Here is an 18,168-nt window from a genome sequence, read left to right as displayed (position 1 = left end):
ATGGCCTGGCGCGGAAGTGTGTGCTTCCACAGAGCACCAAATAAGGCACCTCTCCCCAGGAACCTCCTGCGGAGGCTTTTCGAGCTCCTGTACGAGAGCTTTGTGGAAGTGTCCCAGGAGGATTTCTGTTCCATCCCTATATGTGTGGACCTTCTTTTTATATAGTTTTATATGGAAAAGTTTTTATATAGTTTTTATATATTTTTTATTCCTGTTTTTTAAAAAATAAAGGTTTCCATGTTTATAGCACTTACCGACTGATCCTTCCCCTGATTCTGAGTCCGGGTTAACGGCCGGGGAGGGTTGGTAGGGGATCTCTGTGAGGGTGATGAAGAGATCCTGGCTGTCGGGGAAAGCGGTATTGTAAGCGCTGTCGCCTGCGACGTCCTCCACAAACCATTCCTCATCTTCCCCATCGGCGAACATCGCCGAGGAACTGCCCCTCGACACTATCCCATACTCAGAGTCCACGGTCACTGGTGGGGCAGTGGTGGCAGACCCACCTAGAATGGCATGCAGTGCCTCGTAGAAGCGGCATGTCTGGGGCTGGGCTCCGGAGCGTCCGTTTGCCGCTCTGACTTTTTGGTAGCCTTGTCTCAGGTCCTTGATTTTCACGCGGCACTGCGTTGTATCCCGGCTATATCCTCTGAGTGCCATGGCTTTGGAGACCTTCTCGTAGGTCTTTGCATTCCGTTTGTTGGAGCGCAGCTCCGAAAGCACAGACTCATCGCCCCACACAGCGATCAGATCCAGGATTTCACGGTCTGTCCATGCTGGAGACCTCTTTCTATTCTGGGATTGCATGGACTCCTCTGCTGGAGAGCTCTGCATCATTGCAGGTGCTGCTGAGCTCGCCCCGATGTCCAACCAGGACATCAGATTCAAAGTGCCCAGACAGGAAAAGGAATTCAAATTTTCCCGGGTCGTTTCCTGTGTGGCTGGTCAGAGAATCCAAGCTTGGACTGCTGTCCAGAGCGTCAACAGAGTGGTGCACTGTGGGATAGCTCCCGGAGCTACTAAGTTCGATTTGCATCCACACATAGCCTAATTCGAGATAGCCATGTCGAATTTAGCGCTACTCCCCTCGTCGGGGTGGAGTACCGAATTCGAACTAAAGAGCCCTCTAGGTCGAATTAAACGGCTTCCTGGTGTTGACGGTTGAGCGGTTAATTTGAATTAACGCTGCTAAATTCGATTTAAAGTCCTAGTGTAGACCAGGCCTCAGAATGCTCTTTGGTGTCATGAAATGGTATATCTGAATAAGGAAGACTCAGACTTGTGCATTTACTGCATGTTACTGACAAAGATAATGATGTTACTGGCAGCCAATCAGAATGATAGCTTGCTTTGTGGCAGTCAACAGGCCTTCTGAAAAACATTGATATGATAGCTGCACCCATGTCTGACACTCCTCTTGGCCAGTGGGACCCTGCTACCAGTGCCCCCAGTTGCTTAAATACATTCACCCAAAGTCCACCTAGCTGGAGGAGCTCTGCTTTCTAGTTAAACTGCCAGGAAAGCAAGGAGTACAGACTTAGCAAAGGAATTTCTTAACCATAGACACTTGAAAGTACTAGAGAGTTACCGATCTTTGGAAAATAAACAGTCCTTGAATCCAATCTGCCTTGTGTGATCTCACCCCTTTTTTGAGTTCTGGGGTTGGTCTCTGTCCTCAGGCTAAGCAGCGCTTCCTCTCCTTAACCTCGTCTATTTGCTAGCCACCATAACATGCATTTTGGCCCCCACCTCAGAGAAGTAGCCATCTTTTTAAAAGTCTCCCTCTCCCCTTCTGGTCCATGTGGCTGAGGCTGAGGAACTGCAGTTCCTTCCTTGTTAATTGTTCTTGCAGATAGTCTAAACTACTAGCCCATCAGATTTGATGGCTCTTTGTTTAGGCCCATGGTAGGTATCCCACCGATAGCATAAGCACAGAGAATAGACTGACCTTGTCAGGATTAGACTAGCTTTCAACACCACCTGGGTGCCATAATCCAACAAGGAGGTCACAATGAAGGTTATAATCACAAAATGGCATTCACAAACCAAAACGGAGTTCACAATTTGACAGACATGCCCCCAGCCTGTCACAGAAAGTATCTGTGTTCAGCTGACTAGTTAGTTTTGGTTAATGAAGGGCTAAACTTCACTTGCCTGTCTACATCTGATGACCTCCCATTCACTCTTGCTGTACCTAGATTTATCTCACCAAGACATGCAGTGCTTATTTTTTGTTTTCTTGGCCGCCTCTGCTTCTTCACTGTGCTTATCAGTTTCACTGGGAATGCTGAGTAACATTGCACAGGCAAAGAATTTTGGGGCTTTTGCATGGACATTGGGGAACCCCAGGCCAGAGTAGCACTGTGACCCTGTGTGCCAGGTCACAAATGTCACTCACTCAAAACTGGCCCATCTGCACCCCGCCCCATCATGATGGGGAGGCAGTGGGCTAAATCTGAGTGAGTGGTGCTGTGCTGTGGCCATTTTTTCTGATGTTCAGCTCCCCCTTGCCCCCCCGCACCAAAATTATGGGTGGTGGGTGGGTTATGTGCAAGTTCACAGAGTGCATATGAGTGAATCCAGGTCTGCTGACTGAAGAGTTTATCCACTTTCTTTCTAATCCTATGGGATTTATATGATAGGTTAGGTGGAGGATATAAGAATAGCCACACTGGGTCAGACCAGTGGTCCACTTAGCCCAGTAACCTGTCTTCCAACAGTAGCCAGTGCCAGGTGCTTCAGAAGGAATGAACAGAACAGGAAATCATCAAATGATCCCTCCCTTGTCATCCACTCTCAGCTTCTGGCAGTCAGAGGCTAGGGACACCCAGAGCATGGGGTTGCATCCGTGAGCATCTTGGCTAATACCCATTGATGCATTTCTCTCTTGGAGGCTAGTACTTTGGTGTCATGTTTTACAAAATATCTTGTTTCTTAATTCATGTAATAGCTGTATTTTATTTTTCATAGTATTTGTATCTCAGGATTTAAGATTTCCCTGTGGATTGTCTCTTAATCCCAATAAAATCACTGGCCTGGTCTACACTAGGACTTTAATTCGAATTTAGCAGCGTTAATTCGAACTAACCGCTCAACCGTCCACACCAGGAAGCCATTTAATTCGAACTAGAGGGCTCTTTAGTTCGAATTCGGTACTCCACCCCGACAGGTGGAGTAACGCTAAATTCGACATGGCTAGCTCGAATTAGGCTAGGTGTGGATGCAAATCGAACTTAGTAGCTCCGGGAGCTATCCCACAGTGCACCACTCTGTTGACGCTCTGGACAGCAGTCGGAGCTTGGATTCTCTGACCAGCCACACAGGAAATGACCCGGGAAAATTTGAATTCATTTTCCTGTCTGGGCACTTTGAATCTGACGTCCTGGCTGGACATCGGGGCGAGCTCCGCAGCACTTGCAATGATGCAGAGCTCTCCAGCAGAGGAGTCCGGCCAATCCAAGAATAGAAAGAGGTCCCCAGCATGGACAGACCGGGAAGTCCTGGATCTGATCGGTGTGTGGGGCGAGGAGTCTGTGCTGTCGGAGCTGCGCTCCAGCAAGTGGAATGCAAAGACTTTTGAGAAGGTCTCCAAAGCAATGATAGAGAAAGGATACAGCCGGGATGCAATGCAGTGCCGCGTGAAAATCAAGGACCTGAGACAAGGCTACCAAAAAGTCAGAGCGGCAAACGGACGCTCCGGAGCCTGGCCCCAGACATGCCGCTTCTATGAGGCACTGCATGCCATTCTAGGTGGGTCTGCCACCACTGCCCCACCAGTGACCGTGGACTCAGTGGATGGCATAGTGAACCTGGACAGTTCCTCCTCGATGTTCGCCGATGGGGAAGATGAGGAAGGGTCTGTGGAGGACGGCGCAGGCGACAGCGAACACAAAACCGCCAGGATCTCTTCATCACCCTCACAGAGATCCCCTACCAATCCTCCCCAGCCGTTAACCCGGACTCTGAATCAGGGGAAGGATCAGGCGGTAAGTGCTATAAACATGTAAACATTTATTTTTTATAAAACAGGTATAAAAAAATAGAAATGCTATATATAAAATTTTCAATGAAAAACTATATGAAAAGTAGGTCCATACATATAGGGATTGAACAATAATCCTCCAGGGACAATTCAAGAAAGGTCTCATTTAGGTCCTCGAAAAGCCTCCGCAGGAGGTTCCTGGGGAGAGGTGCCTTGTTGGGTGCTCCGTGGAAGCACACTCTTCCGCACCAGGACATCCTTATGTAGATGGGAATCATTGCCTCCACAAGCATGGCCGCATATGGTCCTGGTCTCTGCAGGGCTTCCCTTAGCATCCGCTCTTTGTGACTCCGAGGGACCCACATCAGGGTGATCTCGTTCATGAAATGCTGCATCTAATTAGGGCAATTAGTGTATTGTTACTGTTGTGAATGGTTGACTTTTACTTTGCATAACAATGACCCTCGCTTAACAGCCACGTGTTGTAGGCCACATAGGAAAAGCATACATTGATCTTTCCCGTGCACTGGCGGGAGTGGCTGGAAAAGGGTCAGAGTATATGATTTCCAGATTGCCTTTAGCGGGAGGGCACAACTATCCATTAACTGATAAGCAGAATGTACTGTAAGGCTTACCAGGACTGTCTGCTAGACGGATTCAGCTGTCTTTCCCCACTTGTCCGCTCTCCTGTGCAATGCCGCAGCCAATGAGAGCGTATTCCGAAATCTCGAACTTGTCCTGAGATCTCGTGAGACTTGTTGCCCTGTATGGTCTTGTTCAGAGAAACTGACTAGACTGTGTTCACTGTTCGCAAACATGTATCTGTTCAAGGAAATCAGTTACTTTTCCCATCACACAGCTTCGGCTCTTTCCCGGACTGCCCCGGCATCCCCCTCGCAGAGGCTGGCGCAGATTAGGCGGCGAAAGAAAAAGACTAGGGACGAGATGTTTGCGGAACTGATGGCCTGCTCCAGAGCCGAGGCGGCAGAGCAGAGACAGTGGAGGGAGACCCTATGTCAACAGCATCGCACACACATCGAACGGGAGGATAGCTGGCGGCAGAAAGACCAGCAGGCGACTCAAACGCTGCTTGGCCTAATGAGGGAGCAAATGGACACGCTCCGGCGCCTTGTTGATGTTCTGCAGGACAGCAGGCAGGAGGACAGAGCCCCCCTGCAGTATATCTGCAACCGCCCTCCCCCGCCAAGAAGTCCTGCCCCCCCCCTCACCCAAAAGTACAAGACGGAGGGGCGGTAGGGGCCGTGAGAACTGTCACTGCACCACTGCATAGCGCTAATGTACCACACACCTCTCACGCTATACATTTGTAGAAGTGCTTCCCTTACAGGCTCACCCAGTCCCAAATCCAAGTTTCATCCCCCCACTGTGTATTAGATTATTAAAAGCTGTTTGCTGTTATTCACTGTTTCGGTCACGTCTTTCGTGTCAGAGGATTTTTTTGTGTATGGGGGGGGGGGGAAGGGATTTATAATTGCATGGTATAGCCTACATTACCAGGGTACAGACTTGGGGCCATGATCAACTGCAGGGCACACACACACTGCAGTCAGTAGGCACCAGGGTCACTCTGTGTGGTGTATGCTGCCCTGGGTCATTCTGTGATGTGTATGCTTGTCCAGGGTCCTAGCGCCTGCCACCCCCTTAATGTTAAGGCACGCTGCCCTTACCATGCACTTCCACCGTAGCACCGAGCCTCTCCGCTGCCCTGAGCCCCAACAAGAGCCCTCATCCACGGAAAGATACTCACCCTTCCCCCACACCCCTCACCCCTTCCTACGCCCAAACCCGCAGCCCACTGCCGTCATCCAAACCCCTATCCAAAGAAGGCACCACTCGCCCCTTCCTGCAAACCCACCCCTTCCTGGAATCCCTCCCCTTCATGCACAACCACTTGCAACCGTCCCCCACCCCAGAGACCTATGTAGGAGCAGGAGGATGTCATTCCTCTATGGAACAAGCGGTCTGTACATCAGTGCACACCGTGCCCAGCACAGTATGCGTCCATGTTTCAACACCTGAACAGAAATGCAAAGTAAAACAAAGATTTATTAATAATGAGTGTAACAATTAATTTGCTTTAAAACGTGCTTTGGAAGTGGGGGAAACTTGGAGAACGGGGTATGTAACCGCAGATCGAAATTGACACATACAGACACAGGCCCAGGGTCAGTTTCTCTTGAAAGCAAGTGGAGAGTCATAGGTTACCCTGCTCTCCGAGGAAACTTGCTTTCAAAGCCTCCCGGATACACACGGCACGGGTGTCTGGCTGAGCGTAAACTGCAGCCAGGCGATTTGCCTCAACCTCCCATCCGGACAAAAAGGTCTCGCCCTTGCTCTCACAGAGATTGTGTAGCACACAGCAAGCAGCAATAACTACGGGGATATTCTTTTCGCTGATGTCCGAGCGAGTCAGTAAGCTCCGCCATCTCCCCTTGAGACGTCCGAAAGCACACTCCACCACCATTCTGCACTTGCTCAGCCGGTAGTTGAAGAGTTCCTTCTCTCTGTCCAAGGCGCCTGTATAGGGCTTCATGAGCCAGGGCATTAGCGGGTAGGCTGGGTCCCCGAGGATCACTGTAGGCATCTGCACATCCCCAACCGTTATTTTGTGGTCCGGGAAGAAAGTACCTGCCTGGAGGCGTTTAAACAGACCAGAGTTCCTGAACACACACGCGTCATGAACCTTGCCCGCCCACCCAACGAAGATGTTGGTAAAACGTCCCCTATGGTCTACCAGTGCTTGCAGCACCATTGAAAAGTAGCCCTTTCGGTTAATGTACTCGCTGGCCTGGTGTACATAGCTTCCCACAGTGCACCGCTTCCAAAGTCGATGCCAGCCCCGTTACTGTGGACTCAGAAATTCGAATTAGTGTATTTACTGTGGATACACAAATTCGACTTCATAAGGTCGAATCCACAAATTCGACTTAAGTAGATTCGAAATAGTCTTGTAGTGTAGACAAGGCCACTGATTTTAAATATTATTTTTTCTCCCAAATAAATCCTCCAGCAGCTCCCTCAATGAAATCTCAGTGTCTTTTAATAATGAGAGCTACTGTCAGACTTCTGGTCTCATGGCACTTTTAGAATATGCATATAGTGGCAATATAGAGAATGATGTGCTGGTGGACTTTCATCAATTCTTAGACCACTTCATAACTGATATCAGTTTGGTTTTGGACCTCTGAGTCAGCCCTGATATTTGTAGTTCAGATTTTTGGAGGAGTCGTCAATTTTCATGTATATTCAGACTCATAAAGCACAGACCTGAAAGTACATTGTCATGATTGAGCTGAGTGTGCGAATTATCTGTCTGTGGTCTCTTATACCACATATAACACATGGTCTGTCTATAATTAGTAGGACCAAATGATTTTTCTTTACAAATTCTTAAACAGACTCTCTGTGGAGAGTTTCTTTCCTCTGAAGTTTTGTTTTTATCTGATCTCTGTATTGTCTTGCATGCCTCTTGGCTGCAGGTAAAGAATTCAATAGCTTGTAGGAGTGCTAATTAATACTAATAATAACTTCACTGACCTGCCTTGGCACTGAAATGCATAAAATAAATTGTTCTGGTCCTTGGAGGACTGAGATTTTATTTCTGTGAATATGTTTGTGAACGCTCATGCTCTCATGGTTCTGTACTTAGTATAAATTTAGAGTAATGATCTAAAAGTGTGTGTGTGTGTGTGTGAGAGAGAGAGAGAGAGAGAGAGAGGCGGCAGAGAAGGGCAAACAGATCTGTCAAATCTATCCCACTGTAGGGTATTACTTACAGAGGCTGATATTCTGAGTTAAATCACCTTGTTAAAACTGGCAATATTGGAAAGAAAACTGGAACAGGAGTTGGATCATTCATTCATAGTTAAACGTTTTCTCTCCAATACTTAGAATTAATTTGTGTAAGTATGCACAAAGGGGTCTGAGGGAAATCTAGGCTTTAATTTGGGCAAATGTCCAGAGAGCTCAGAGGTAGAGGTTTTTATTTTGACTGGCAGACTACATTGTTGACTATGGAGAAAATAATCATATTAGCTTTAGTTTTTCAAGGGGAAGTGTGCCCTAGACCACCTTAATGTAAATATTATTAGCATCAGACAGAAAAGTCCCCCCCCCCCTTAACCCTTTCACAAGCAATCAGCAGAGTGACAGAACTGGCTCCTTCTGCTTTTTTTTTCTTGCTGATAAAATGATTAGAAATCAATCCATGAAATTAGAGGAGAAAGATGCCCTTTACATTCTAATGGAGCCAGGAACTGCAAATAAAATCACTACAGTCACTACTAAGAAAACAAATGCCAAATTCTGCTCTTGTGCATCAGTCAGTCGAAAAGTAGTCACAGAAGCTGATGGAGATATTCCCAATTTTTACTATTGGGTAGCTAAGATCAGAATCTGTCCACTGCAGTCTTTAGGTTTTTATCTAATAGGGAATAAGTAGTAATAGCAGAATTTACTGGGGCTGAAAGTTGGGGCTGATTTCTACTTCCTTCAGATTTGAGGATATCTACAGAATGGAATCTTGTATACAAATGTGATTAGAGAAGTGCTAAAATAGGAACCTACACTTAAGCTTGCAAGTCATGCTTAACTATGCACTTAAAGTGCTGAGCACCCACTGGAATGTGGCTAGAAAAAATAAAACAAAAATCAAGCAGACTAGACCTCATATTTCTCCAGAGCTAAATGGATCTAGAATGTCAACTCTTCTGTTCTAAATATAGAACCTGTGACTTTTCTATTGGGTTCTAAATTTGGCAAAAAGCATCTCTCCACTTGCCCTTGAGCTGTATTAGTGGGGTGGGGTTGTGAGCAGCAGGACAAAAATGTTTATACTTGATTGCTTACAGTTAAGTGCTTTAACTGAAGCTTTTTTAGGGACCTATTTATGGATTGAGGTGCCAGACTGTAGGCACGCAAGCTTGAAAATTTTGGTTTACATGGCACCCTTCATAGAAGCATCAACTAGAAGGGACCTCGAGAGGTCATCTATTCTAGTCCCCTGCAGTCATGGCAGGACTAAGTATTAACTGTTAGATGCTCTACTACAGCGCACAAACTACTGTGGATATTGGAATCTCTTATTGGGCCAGAGCCAGCTCTGGTTAATTCAATGGATAACCTGCCATTGACTTAAATGGAAGCTGGCATGGATCCTTATTAAGAGAGTTTGTTGCAGAAATAAGTATGTCACACCAACATTAAAAGATATTCCCAACACAACCTTCTTTCTGGAAAGTTTTGGAGTCCTTTGGCTACTTCCTGAGTACAAACATTCATTTTTATTGTCTTTAAAAAAAATGAATTTAGGTAGTAAGGGAACGAATTGAGTTACTCAGGCCTTGCCTACACTAAAGGGAAAAGTTGATCTAAGCTATGCTATTTGAGTTATATGAATAGCGTAACTCAAATCAATGTAGCTTAGATCTACTTACCGCAGGGTCCACACTATGCGATGTTGATGGGAGACGCTCTCCGACCGACTCCCCTTACTCTTCTTGATCAGGTGGTGAACAGAAGTCAATGGGAGAGTGATTGGCGGTTGATTTAGCAGGTCTTCACTAGATCCGCTAAATCGATTGTCGCAGCATTGATCTTCCGGTAAGTGTAGGCAAGGCTTAATAGTGGGTTATGGAGCACACAACATAGAAAACCTATCACTTACTAAAAACCTGAGACTCATTTGTTTAGGTTGCCTGGGGCTCAGTCCAGAATGGTTAAGAAGAGATCAGAAAGAATGACCTGAGTTGGAAAGCACTGACTGCTAATCTGATGCATATGTTCTGTGGCGTGTCCTTTTGTGCATATTTAGATATTTTAGTCTCTGAGCTGATAAGCTGTCAGTTTCTGATGTTTCAGTATTTTATTCCCCACCCTTTTTTTTTAAGACTAGAATTATTCAGTGTAACAGAAAACCAGATGAGAATTTTTAGTTTAGCCAGTTTAACCTTTAAAATGTTTGTCCTTCATAAATGGAAAGCAGCTCAGAACCTAAACATTTCAGGTTGGCTTATGAGAACTCACCTGCTCACAGATATTCAGAGAACATTTCATTTAAAGGAGAAGCTGAAGGTGTTTAGAGAATATACAGACACTTCTTATATGGCAGTCTAGAGCTAGCACGTTCTTATTTTACTTAAAATATTTGATTTTACAAACAGACTGCTGGATATATAAATTGAGCTTGAAAGAGGCAATATAGTATAGAATCATAAAAATAACAAGCAAAAAAGATTCAAGACATGGAGCCCTGAAACTGCTGCTAGCTGTTTCATAAGGAGGGAGAAGCATGTCACAAAACCTCCATTTCCTTTCTTCTGTCTTCTCTGGCCACACTTGTATTTAGTTCCCTCCATCCCATGCATAAAGGAGTGCAAAGGGAGGGGTCTATGAAGAAACTAGTTTAACTTTCTGCTACTGTACTTTTAAATGTTAGATGTCAAGAACTCAATCATACAAATTCGAGTGCCCTCCAGAACCATTGAAGTATGAAGTGTAGTAATCAGCCCCTTCCATTTCTGCTTAGTCCCGAATGGGATTTGGGGAAATAGTGACAATAAGCAGCACAGGCTCTACTTAGTTTGGAAGATAGAGACAGCCACATTGCATCTGCGTCCAGCGGCTTCACTTAAGAATCTCCTTTATAGTTGTTACAACCAAGTCATGCTTTTTTTTCCTTCTGCGAAGGATACTACCATATCTATGGGAGTTGAGGTACTCCGTTCCTCACGACATTGACTCCATAGTGTGTGGGGGGTCATGTTTCTTTTTAGAAATGGTCCTGCTGCAATAAATTTAAGGAGAGGATTATGTCGCCCTTCTTGAAAGGGTATATTATACCTATATGCTTCTGTGCACTAGGAGGTATTCTGAAAGCCTCCCTGTGCTCCTCTTAGCTTAGGGTGACCAGATGTCCCAATTTTGTAGGGACAGTCCTGATATTCAGGGCTTTTCCTTATATAGGCGCCTATTACCACCCTCTCCCACATCCTGATTTTTTTCACACTTGCTGTCCAATCACCCTAAGGTAGCTCCACCCGTCTACCAGTGCAGAGCTATGGCAAAGTGGTAGAATCTACCTCACAGAGAGCAAAACTCCTTTCATTCAGTAAACTCTGTATGCTTCATATCCTTGACTGAACTTGAAACATCCTTATCTGTGAGCATTGTACAGTGCACATGGTGTTTCATTTCTTTCTTGTTGACCTTGTCTTGCCCAAGTGAACAACAGGTACAGGTCAACTCTGTTTTTGGAGTTGGAACACTATTTTTGTAAAGATAACCCTAAAATCTAGGGCTCAAATTCTGCCTTTGAGTAGTACCTTTCTGCACAAGTAGTCCTATGAATTTCAGTTGGACTACTTTACTACTCAGTACCAGTAAAGATGGCAAAACTGCACCCTTTGTAACTAAAGGAAGCACAAAAGTTCAATACCACACGCACATGCACATCTTACATTACATACTTTTTTAAAACCTCATCAGTCACTTAGGATTTCCCCATGCAGCACCTCTTGCTAATTCCTCAGCTGTCATGACTTTGATCTCATTTGCTAAGAAAATTCCAGTCTATTATTTTCTTTACAAAAAAACTGTTCTCCGTTAAAAGAACAAGCTTGCATAATGATGTAGATTTCAATTTCTATTCCCCAGTAAGCAGAAGGTAAGCATGATGGAGATGGAGCACAATAAATTACTGGGTGATGAGCCAGCTGGCTGTCAATGCAGTATTCCACTGCAGTTGCTCCCCAGTTGCTGGTATTGGTGCTTAAGACTTGCGAGACTGATAATCTAAGCTCCCTTCTCTACTTTAGGTCTAGATGGCCATTTTACAAACTTCCTACAACCTCATAGCTGCACCATCCCAGGAGCAGACCAGAGAATGAATTGGTTGGGTTACGATTCCTCCCTTGTGCTTGGGTGGAAGGTATTTTATCCTTTTCACAGAACAGTTTACTGCTCCTACTGCACCTGTTCATCTACTTTGGGGGTTGAGGTGGGTTGAACCAAAGTCAAACCTCATCATCGAAGCAGCACCATCTTCCCCTCTGCAGCTGGTGTTACTATCTAAGCCAGTTAAACAGAGGAGACCTTACTCCCCTGCATGGCTGAGTAAAGGCTGTGACAATTTAGTTCTCAATGGTGAGCCTCTGTTCTGAGTCCAGATAAGCTACTGCTAGCCAGCTCTCTGAATTGTATGCACTTGTGAAAATGGGATTCATAGCTATGGAACTCTGTTGTCGGTTAGACGTACACATTTGAATAGAAACTGGCTAATGTAGCCAAGATCAGTCTTTGTTATATTTCAGTTGCCTGAAAAAGGTTTGGTAACCACTTTCCCTAGTGAACTTCCAGGGGAGAGCACTTGGGTTGGAGTCTAGGACAAGTCATTTTAAAATGGTGTTTAAATCGCTCCTAAGAACTTTGGTTGAATAAACATGGAAAGGCCCTTAGATTCTTACATAATACAATTTAGCAAAGATACATAGTTTACAAATCAAGTATCTGAGATAAGCTGGAGGCTAAGCTTCCCTCAAGATGTCTTACAAACATCAGTTAGTTCATATTTGTATTTATTTCCCCATATATGTAATAAACAATATATCACTACAGAGGTTGTAATCAGTGGTGAGAAATGCAGCACTTCTCAAGCATTCCCCCAAATAACAGTAACAATCCTAGACACAGTCCATTCTCAAATGGTTTAAAGATAGTTCATCAGTACAATGTAAGCTCTGGAGTGGAAATATTGCTAGTGTAATACAAAATATTTTATGTATTTGATATGTAGTGAATACAGAAACTCCCTGAGGGTTCGAGAGCTATTGGCCTAGGTTAAAATTCAGTTACATAAAAATTAAAACTACCAGCTGCTTCTCATCCCCAAATCAGAAAATCGCCAACTAGAGATGAGATCAAACCAAAACAATACCCACTTGACCCTCTAATACCACATCTTACCATGGTGTGTGTCTTGTAAAATATAAACATTAGTGTATCTATAAAGAAACATTTTTAAGTTTCCAGGCAAATAGGATTTGTTCCTGAACAGTGTCTGAAGTTTAAGTAATTGCTAACATTTATTAATGTGGACATCCTGGTAAATCAGAATTCATCTGGACTGTTTTTTATAGCCAGCATTTATTGTAAGTGATTGAAGAGCACAAGTTTACATTTGACTGGGCTTCTAATTGAGTGGCCTTATGAAATGAGGAGTTATGAACATAGAGTTAAACATTAATTGATGTCCTCCAACATGCCTCATGACCCCTCATTACCCAATGGTAGAGCAGTGGTACTTGAAATAGGGAATAAAATCACTCATGGCACGCTACAGAACATTTGACCCTGAAATAAGAGAACTATGGGTAAATAGTTTAATATACAGATGTATGAAAATGACCAATCTAATCTTAGCTCTGTGTTTATATGTTTGCTTAGCAAAGAACGTGTAGGATAACATGCCATGGAAGCAGAGCCTTGTGGGAGTCTGTCTACTCCAAAGCTACAGTGACTGGAAATAGGGGTCTGTTTGCTGCCTTGGGGCCTTATTCTGACACCATTACTCCCATTGTATAATACCTTACTCTATGAGTGGTCCCAGTAACTTCAGCTGCAAAGTAAGGTCGTATGCCATGGGAGTAAGAGTGGGAGAATCAAATTCTTGAATAGTAGTAAGTCATAGGACTACTGTAGTGCAAATCCAAATTGTGTGGTGCAAGGTGGCTTAATTTGTTACAGAGAGCTGTATGTATGAATAGCTTCTCCATTCATAATCAGTTTCAATTGGGTTCCTCTTTGTCACCTCCTTTTTGGTATTTACTATATGTTGCACTTTGTGTAGTTGTATCTGAATCTGGAGGCCAATTAGAAGAGTAAAATCTATTTTGTATTACTGGTAAAAGACTAATTCAAATGAACGTAATTGAAACTGCACAAGCAACTTGAACAGTGTGTGTGTGCATGGGTACGTGCTGTCAGGTTGCCATACATCCAACTGCCAAGACCACGAAGCATGCTTTAACAGAATAAACTTTCATTGGCTGATCATAATGTGAGGTCACGAGACTGTTGCTAGCTGCTTATGAAGGAAATTAGTCTTCTACAAGTTAACACTTTCAGGGAAGTTACAGCACACGAATGGGTAAGTACTGGAGCAACTTTTATGAAATCAGAGTAATTAACAAGTAAGAGTTCCTAACTGTGTAAACTGCCTCTGTTTTTCACAAATGCATTGTTGAGTAAACCATTTTAGAGGGAAATTCTTCAGTAAATTGTTTTGAAAGGGGCATAGTTTAAGGTTTGTTTTCCACATCTATCTGAAGAGGATCATAATTCATTTTGGCCCATTGCCAAAGTAATGAATTTTATCACCCAGGCTTGGCATGTGCAGATAGATGGCCCCTTTTGTCTCTTTTGCCAGTTATTGCTTATTCTGCTAGGAAATCTTATGCATGCTGCTTGGAAGTGGCTGCTGGCCCATCCAAATACTGCCACGCGCTCTGACTACATATGAAGCCTGACTTAGCTTTGGCAAACCATTCTTAGCTGTACCTAATATGTAGGAAAAGAAGTCACTATGCTAAGACTACTCTGCTGAGCAATGTAAAGTTGAAAACAGCATTATTAATGTAGTTAATGAAATCCCACTATTAACCCTGAAACTTCAAGTAGATTGAGCATAGCTCTCATATGACAAGATATGCCACATAAGCCAGTGGTAAACAACAACAAGCATTTCAGAAAATAATTTAATAAATGTATCTATTGACATTTCCCATTAAAATGATATCACCTCTTCTGCTCTGAAAGGAATGAAGAAAACCACAAACAATTAACAACATTTCTGCAGTGCTGTGTAGATGCACTACTGCATTATCAAGAAAATGTACTTTGTTCCAGTTTTTTTACTGTGAGATGTGATTCTACTGTGTGAATAGTAGCAGGAAAAGGAAAGCAATGCACAAGTCAAGTGAATGCCTATGATGTTTTCTTCTTCTGGTGAATGTAAGCCCCTCATTAAGATGTTCAGTCATTTGCATTAGAAGAAAACATTGAAGCTTGTTTGATGCATGGCTAGTTCTTTGTTCTAGACCCTAGTATTGGGTATTTCCATGAACAAAGAAAAGGGTCTTTAATTAATTAGACTGAAGTTATATTTTGGATTTTGATGGGAAAGATTGTCTGGAGTTTCACTTTTGAGGTTAGCCAGATCTTGAAAATCTTCAATGAAGCCCTCAAAGGAGGAGTAACCTTTAGGTGATAGAACTCTTAATTCCAAAGGACTTTGCTGCTGTATGTCTATACAGTTTCTCTAATGAAATGCAGCCACCGATGGTATATGTGTGTGTGGGGGGGTGGGGAATTTTGGCAAAGGACACAAGGAATGTAATGGGATCTGGATCTTCAACATGTAAGCAGAGACCAGTCAGACCAGTCTTTGGACCAAAATTTTCAAATGTGGATACTTAGTTTAACTCCTAAATCCATATGTAGATGTCCTAAATTAAAGAGCTTGACTGTTCTGAGGCAACAATGACCCACAAATCCCACTGAAGTAAAAGACATCTGCTAGTGTCTTCCCATCCTAAATACCTTCACACAATAAACTAGCCGGTGCTTAATTTCCCTGCTTTGAAAGGGTGAAGGGCCAAGTCTAACCTAACTACAAATTCAAATCCAGTTGAAAGGAGTGTCATTCTATGTACTTCAAACCTGAAACTTAGACTACTGTACACATTTTGATTTTTTTATCCTTAAGAATAATGGTTATTACTTGAATAATTGAGTAACTCCATTGAGGTCAAGAGTTATAGTGGTATAAAACTCATGTGAGACAAGAATTCTGACACTGGTATGCAAGGCTGCTGCAACCAGATTTTAACCTTTGTAACTAAGCTCTGCAGACCATTCTAGCCCTGTTCTGTGCAGATGAGAACAGAGCAGATTTTCTTAAAAAATATTTTTTAGCTTTACCTATTCTTGTTTTTTAAATCAACAGTATCTTGTCTAAAAAAGACAGTAATGTGGATGTGCCTGCTAACGCTAATGGGACACATGCTTAACGTGCTTCTTGGAAGTCTAGGTAGGTTCTAAGCTAGGGAATCAAAGAGCAAACAAGTGGAGTCCATTGACATAATTGGGCCTAGATTACAAAAAGGAATGTTATAAAAGGTGCCAGAGATGGTAAGGGAGAGAGAGTAGGCACTGGCATCAAGTGAGCCTTCTGACCTTAGAGGAACTGGGGTACAGTGACCTGCTGTCATGTTTTTGATGAATGACCTGAACTTTTAATACACAAGGTTTGGAATGGAGATGGGTAAAGCTTACATTGCAAACCCCAAACTACAAACAAATCTCCATCTGAGTTGTATTAAAAATTTGAAACTCAGTGTAGGCCTGTCAATGTTTTGCTAAGAGTTGTCAGCCTTTCAAGTACCCAGCTGTGTGGGAACCTGGAACAGATTCTAGTTTTGAGTGAAACTGGTTCTGACTGAGGTTTTTCTTCAAGTTTTTGTTGTGTCAGACCTGAAACACAAAGTGAAACTTGGGGTGCAGAACCCCTCCGCCCCCAAATTGAAATCACTGTGCAAGTGATATGTATAGTATCCTCTGACAGGAAATAGTTAATAGAATTGTTATCATAAAACCTTACACAGTTACCAACAAAGGACATACTTATACTGCAGATGTACAACTCTACATCTCACCTCAGTTCAAGGATGAAACTATATTATCCCCTCCAGATTTAAAGTATTGGAAATAACCTTAGATAAAAAGGAAAACTGCTACTTAGAATGTATGGTTTACAAGGTTGAATATGAAATTAACTTTGTCACAGTAGAGAGGTTTAGTACTACAGTTTTGTGGTTGTCATATTTCAATAATCAGAGGGACACTGACATAAAGTGGCATAATCCCATGGAAAATGCAGGTGCAACAACTTAATGATTGTACACACAACTCCTCCGGCACAAGATTTCAAACATATACCTCTTTCACTCCAATGACACTCCACCAATAAATAAATTAATGAAGCAATTTGTAAAATTTCTGGAGACCTTTTCCCCTGTTTTAGAAAATATTTTTTCACAGAGCAGATTGCACTATTGGTTCAAGAGAGTTTTCAAACAAATACATTTTTTAACGTAACTGTCAACAAACATGTTAGAGGTCAGATTACCTTATGGCTACATTCTTTGAGAATGGTTTCCTCTCATTTAAAAACAGTTACATTTTCTTATAAATGTCATTTTAATGCCATGCATTTGATTAAGAGAACGTAATGTTGAAAAAAGCATGCTGAATCCCAAGGATTCAGTATCTCAATCTTTATAGCACAAACTTTGAAACAAAAATCATGATTGCTAGTTACATTATCTAGTATATTACCTTTTTTCTTCCCTCCATGTGTATTTGCTTGAGTAAAGATGAAGAAAAGCAACAAAAGTGAGAGAAATCGGAAACTTCTCATTTCTTCTCTTTCCACACGAACACTGAGGCTTTCACTACTAATTTTCTGCTGCCAAAGAGACATAGAAGATTATCAATACTTTGGAAGAAATGGTTACCCATTAATCGTTAACCTTTAACCTTTAAGTGTTCTGTTCACTGTTCCAATATTTTCTTTCTGTGCCTCACTCTAATGTGAACTGAATTTACTTTCATCCAAATACATTTTCATTTTATGTTGCTTTTGGCAGAAATTAAATTTAGAGCTGGGTCCCTACCTTATTCAGCAATGCTCAGTTTTGAACAGATCACAATGAGGGTGAATATTCTGTTCTGAAATGCAGCTGAAGGTCGTGGGTAGTTAGCTCAAAGTTGGTTGGCTCAGTCTGAACATATTGCAAAATGACTAAAGGAAAAGACTAATCTAAATAGTTCACAAATCTAGAGACATCCAAGTTGGGGTTTGTGTGTGTAGAGGGGAGCCGGTGAGGGGGAATCAAACATGATACGCTGAAATGCCTCACTTAATAAACAGTTTTGCTAACCTCAGCTATAATAGATGACTGCTTTTGTACAAGAAAAAAATGTTTTTTAGTTTAACATAAGCAGGCAGATTTTTATCTTGTGTGAGAAATTCATTAACAAAGCACAATTAACTGACATTTCCCTCCACTAATAAGAATAACTGCAGTAAGTGTAGGGGTGACTTCAAAGAA

At 42.8% G+C, this 18,168-nt stretch overlaps 1 protein-coding gene across 2 annotated transcripts in view; it reads right to left on the bottom strand.

Annotated features, from left to right (window-relative positions):
• Positions 1-17,819, bottom strand: part of LIPC (lipase C, hepatic type) — a 77,488-nt gene extending 59,669 nt beyond the window's left edge. Inside the window, exons 1-2 of one of the 2 annotated variants that reach the window (XM_044978982.1) lie at positions 17,731-17,819; positions 17,393-17,522 (exon numbers count right to left, since the gene is read on the bottom strand). In XM_044978982.1, coding sequence (XP_044834917.1) covers positions 17,393-17,474 — 82 coding nt within the window. In that variant the 5' untranslated portion in view covers positions 17,475-17,522; positions 17,731-17,819. The remainder of the gene's footprint in view (positions 1-17,392; positions 17,523-17,730) is intronic. The other variant, XM_044978983.1, reaches the window with a different exon arrangement.
• Positions 17,820-18,168: the final 349 nt, after the last annotated feature.

The sequence above is a fragment of the Mauremys mutica genome, chromosome 11 (assembly GCF_020497125.1).
Source record: "Mauremys mutica isolate MM-2020 ecotype Southern chromosome 11, ASM2049712v1, whole genome shotgun sequence".
Lineage (NCBI taxonomy): Eukaryota > Metazoa > Chordata > Testudines > Geoemydidae > Mauremys > Mauremys mutica.
This window is presented reverse-complemented; position numbering and strand designations above follow the sequence as displayed.